Source organism: Medicago sativa, chromosome 3, assembly GCF_051527215.1.
Source record: "Medicago sativa cultivar Bolivia chromosome 3, Bolivia_mono, whole genome shotgun sequence".
Classification (NCBI taxonomy): Eukaryota; Viridiplantae; Streptophyta; class Magnoliopsida; order Fabales; family Fabaceae; genus Medicago; species Medicago sativa.
Window position 1 is genome coordinate 32430835 of NC_140751.1, and position 5221 is coordinate 32436055.

Genomic DNA, 5221 nt, shown 5'->3' on the forward strand with positions numbered 1-5221 from the left:
TATAGAATATGCATCAGGTTCAAGGCTATTTCCACTAAGCCTTGGACCGTATAGGTTGTGTTTTAGAATTTGAATTGCCTGCTTTCGGTAATCCCACACAATCACGCAGTCGGTATATCTTGGTCGTTGAATTAAGATTAAATAGTCAAGATTTAATGAGGTTTTATTTTATTTTAAAAAATTAAAATACCGAATTTAAAATTTCAATTATTGATCTCGATCCAAGTGCTATCAATGTCTGACCATATATGATTGTATGAATGTATGAAATTTAAAATCAAATTCCAGTTTTGCCACCCAAAATTTTTTGTGTCATTTTCCACTTTATTTGTGTGCTTCATGTTTAGTCATTATATTGATCACTTAATAGATGTTCACCTAACTATTCCCACGCACCCCACATAATGATGAAAGCTTTACAAATTTGTGGAAACGCGTTGATATATCCTCTAAGAAATTATTAGGTTGCTATCACCTTTTTGAATTTGGCAACATGATTGATTGCTCCTCCCATATTTCATATTCCATGCTAAAAGAAACCTATAGAAAAATCTAATGCTAATCATGTGTATAAATTGAGAACAGCGTTTGAGAAGAAACATAATAACCAAGAGCTTGTTTGTTAAATAAGAAATCTAAGTATACAAGATTAACAAGAATGAAAAGCACTATTTTTCACCTGTTTGTGATTTTTTTAGGGCTCTCACATCTTGTATCCTTCAAAGCAGTTCCAATTACAAGTAAATACAACTATATCATATTTTAAACTTCATTTCTTTAAAAACTTGGTAATTTCTTCTTCATATTATTATTTTACCTTAACAAAATCTTGTTTCTATAAACAGGAAGTGAAAGCCTTATACAACGTGCTCAAATTCATCTTGTATTAGAGAATGCCAACAACCACAAGGTACAAATATATTATATCCTAAGGCCATTAATTGCTCAAATCGCAATCGTGGCAGATCACTCTTTGATATTGTATAGAAAATGTTAGTAAATGTTTGCTTCTTCGTTCGAGTTTGAATCTTCGACCTCCAACTCTTTAACCCTTATCTCAAACCAGTCGAACCACCCAACCTCCTCTTGATGTCACGGTTTAAATCGTAAATGTTGGCCATCTTTTTAAAACAATGGCTATTGAATGTTGTTAAGCCAATAATCTTTATTATCAATGATTTACAGGATATGATCGTCAATGGGAGAAACTGGCCGCTAGAGGAGCCTACCTTTGTTGCAAGGATGGATTTGGAACTCCATGACTACCCACCATCAGGAGCTAATGGTCGTCACACTCCAAGAGTACCATATCCATGATTTGTGCATGTTGAATGCTCTACACATATGTTAGTATGATTATGTATAATAGAGAGGGAGATGCTATTTTAATTTTTAAGTAAGCAACTACTTATTTGGGGAAGGATCATATTTCAGATCCCATCAGTTGATATACTGCTACCATTAAAAGAAATGTTAGAATCAAGTATATATCATATCATATCATATATATAAGCTTTTCTCTTTCAAAAAAAAATATATAAGCTTTTCTGTAATAGCAATTTGTGAAGGCATCATTGTATCCCCAATTTGTGAAGCAGTTATTGTAAACAGATTCTTTCCAATTTAGTTTTTGTTCGAACGTTAAAGAAAACGAATACATATAAAAGAACACATGTGATTGATCACGAAGCTCGTCTAATGATGCCTACGTCTTTGACAGTAGAGTAGTAGTTGTAATTTTCAATTAATCAAGCTTAGAGTTAGATATTAAATATCACGGTCCAATTTACAAGATTCTACTCCGCTAAATGCTCGAGCGACCACCCACTTATCATTAAACAAGCTCCCTTAGTCCCTTGTTTAATTCTTCTTCAAGGTCTCCTTCTCCTCCACCTAGACTCATTATCCATGGCACTTGGACACGATTCCGTTTCTAAAATTTTGCTATCTAAACAAAAGTGGAATTTGGTTGTTATAGTAAGTTGTTCGCCTTCATGGTTTGGAACGGTAATCGTTTCATGCAGCTGTTTCTAGGACTCTTGTCTACAAGTTCGAGAAAGAAATTAAGGAGGACAATGTATACACAATAACTTATTGTCTAACACTACTAAATGTGTGTCACAAAATACAACATCTTTACGTTCAAGGCAATTAGGTCTCGTGACAACGTTCAATGTGATAAAAAGTACGATTAAAATTGGTTGAAAATTAGGGTTTAAAGGTGATAAAGGCATGTGAATCCTCAATTGCTCGCTGTAAAGTAATTTGCAAAATCATTGTTCACCTAGTTTTACCTTGAATTAACAATATCATTTTTATCAATCTCTCGAGTCAAAACTCTTTTCTAAAATTACAATCACTTCATCTCTTAATTGAATCTGTGACCTTCAGAAGTTTTAATTGTCCGTTAATTCATGTATCATAACTAAACAATTATCTATGTCTAGCTTAATCCGTTAAGTTAACCAGATTTTCCTAGGTTAGATTTAACAACTATGGTTAGTAGCCAATTAAATTCTAAGATCAATTCATATATTTAAGAAACTAGGGACAATAGTCATTCATGGGCATACAAAAAGCATTACACTTAAGCAAATCTTAATAATAATAGGATTCCATTGATGTCAAAGAGAGTTAATACAAATCACATGAATACAACTTACAATAAATTCATCTTAGGACTTAATCAAAAGAGACTTAGCTATTCATAACTAAAGCAATAAATAACAAAGGATAATGAAACATTACATAAATCAGAACCATATGAGTTGGTTTGAGTTCCACTGCTTGTTCCTAGATCCTCAGCTGTAAAATACGCTCTCAAAGCTCCAAAATTTTGAACCATTACTCTGAAACGCGTCTGCCTTTTATAGACCCGCTTTCAGTAACGGAAAAATCTGTGCCCCGATCTATAAATATCATGGCTCGATGTACAATAAATTTCAAAATCTTATCAGACACTCCTCAAAATCGTGCCTCGATTTACAAAAATCGTGGCCCGATAATTGTCGAATTGAAATGATGATTTTTACCTCCAAATCGTGGCCGGATTTTCAGCTTTCCTTAATTCCTTGTTTTCTATCTATATCATCTTCAAAGACACCACTATTACACTGAACTCAACAGAAAATGCATAAAAAACAATTAGCAATATACATATGACATAGTGTCATCAGTATCAAATTAGTTGGTAGTTTTTTAAATGCCTCATTTCAAATTTTATTTTAGTCCTCTAGATTTATGGGGTCCACTCTGACTTTATAATATAACAAACCAAATAAAATGAATCATCACCATCAAAAGAAAGAATTATCAATTTTAGGATTAAAAAAAAAAATCTTCCACATATAGTTAATCCTAAATTTTTTTTTATTTTTTTTTTAAGAGAAGTTAATCCTAAATGTTGCTTACGATATATGGATGGAGATGCATTTGAGGCATTAAACCGACAACTAACCATATTTATATCCCTTCTTTTGGCATATAAAGATATGTGAAAACAAAATAACAAAACTATTTGTCGACTCCAACGTGTTGCTTGGTGCTTTCATAACCAATTTCTTAGAAAGTGAACTAGCAATAAACCTGAATTGTTTAAGTTCATTTTTCTGTAATAATGTTCGTTAGCCACTGAAATTAAGATACATTGTTCATATCTTGTATATATACAAAACACAAACTGATTAGCTTTTGTGTTCGGTGGGAGAAAGTGATGTACAAAGTTGTGGGAATAGACTTTTAGCCAATAATGTATAGTGTTTAGATCTTGGGTCAAAAGTACAAAATGATGAAGAAATAGAAGGATAAGTAAACTATCGAATTAAAATGGGAATTATAAAATGGAGGAGTACCTCAGGTATGTTATGTGATGTGAAAGTACTGGTTAGGTTGACGGGGAAGTCTTATCCAATAGCGGTCAGACCAACGATGTTGTACTAGACAAAGTGTTGAGCGATGAAGAACCAACATGGACATAAAGTAAGCATAAAACCTAGAAAAACTATAAGAGAAACTAATAGGAAAGATTTAGGAGAAAAATGAGTTGGAGAAATACATGATTTTGATAGAACATTATGACGAGGTTTGATTCATAGCAAATCTCACTTAGTGTGATAAGGATTGGTGGTTGTTGTAATGTATAGTGTTTAGGTTTGGCTTGAGTAGCCAACTCGTTATTGGGCTTGTGGGCTTGCAGAAATAAGGTAAAATTCCTATGTGCACCCGTTTCAACCAGGTTAAATATGTAATCGCATCACACATAACTTGCATCACAAGCCATCAAATAGAATGAATGAAAACTATAGAGAAATGATGGAATTAGAGGATGATGATGAAGATAGATACATTGATTGAGACTGAGTGCGCTTTTTGTGTAACTATACTTAATTCATTGATGAAATTGAATGTTTACAACTTATTTATAGAGCTAGCTTGTTGGTTAAGAAACTAGTTTTAACCAACCAATAAAACTAGTCAAAGCTTAACAACTTGATAACTAACTTTTATTTAATATTATGGATTAACTAACTAACAGAATATGTTATCTTATTTTGGGAATTGTTCTTTAGCCACCTAACAATTACCCACCTCAAACTTCTGAAAAATACCCCTCAATAGTAATTAATTGGCGTTTGCATTTGTTTTTAATTCAGTTTAACCCATTAAAAAGTGATGAACGGTTTGTAACTACGATTCACCAACAAGTGGTAGTTAAGGTGCTTGCAAGCAATTTTTAGGAGTCTAAAAAGTAACTTCATTTCATCTTCACATGAAGGAAACATGATATGAGTTCCTTTGTTATTTCAACAAGAAATTAGTTTCATGAAAGCAAAAATAGAACTATCATTAAATTGTCTCAATTTGTTGTCTTATTTTAGAGAGTGGCCGGTGTTTATATGATTAAAGGTCTTAAGAGAGTGCGGGTGTTCGATTTCAATCAAAAAACCATCAAATTTAATAGTTCAGTTTAGTTTGAACGACTCCTTTAAAAAAATATGACTTGATTTGATTCAACTAAATTTGGTCATGAAAAAAAATCTTATTTAGCCGTTTTCACAAAAAAGATATATGAAAACATAAAATATTATTTAGTTTTGTCCTGTTTTCAATTATTTTATGTTGTTTACGATTTTGATTTGGATTCGATTATATGAAACCCCTATATGTTATGTCTTGTTGATGTATTAGTTTCTTGTGTTTCACACTCTTACAATATGAATCT

General features: G+C 32.2%; 1 protein-coding gene across 1 annotated transcript; it reads left to right on the forward strand.

Moving 5' to 3' along the window:
* Nucleotides 1–591: 591 nt before the first annotated feature.
* On the forward strand, nucleotides 592–1622 carry LOC146937202 (uncharacterized). The gene is made up of 3 exons (XM_085751621.1): nucleotides 592–740; nucleotides 846–910; nucleotides 1186–1622. The coding sequence occupies exons 1-3, from the start codon at nucleotides 659–661 to the stop codon at nucleotides 1315–1317; spliced, it is 279 nt and encodes a 92-aa protein (XP_085607747.1). The 5' UTR covers nucleotides 592–658; the 3' UTR covers nucleotides 1318–1622.
* The last annotated feature ends 3599 nt before the right edge of the window (nucleotides 1623–5221 follow it).

Excerpts from the sequence above, each read along its gene's own strand:
- LOC146937202 (XM_085751621.1), top strand. The coding sequence starts at position 659 with ATGAAAAGCACTATTTTTCACCTGTTTGTGATTTTTTTAGGGCTCTCA. Across the intron at positions 741-845 it reads CAAAGCAGTTCCAATTACAA|GAAGTGAAAGCCTTATACAA; the intron begins GTAAATACAACT and ends TTCTATAAACAG. Across the intron at positions 911-1,185 it reads AGAATGCCAACAACCACAAG|GATATGATCGTCAATGGGAG; the intron begins GTACAAATATAT and ends AATGATTTACAG.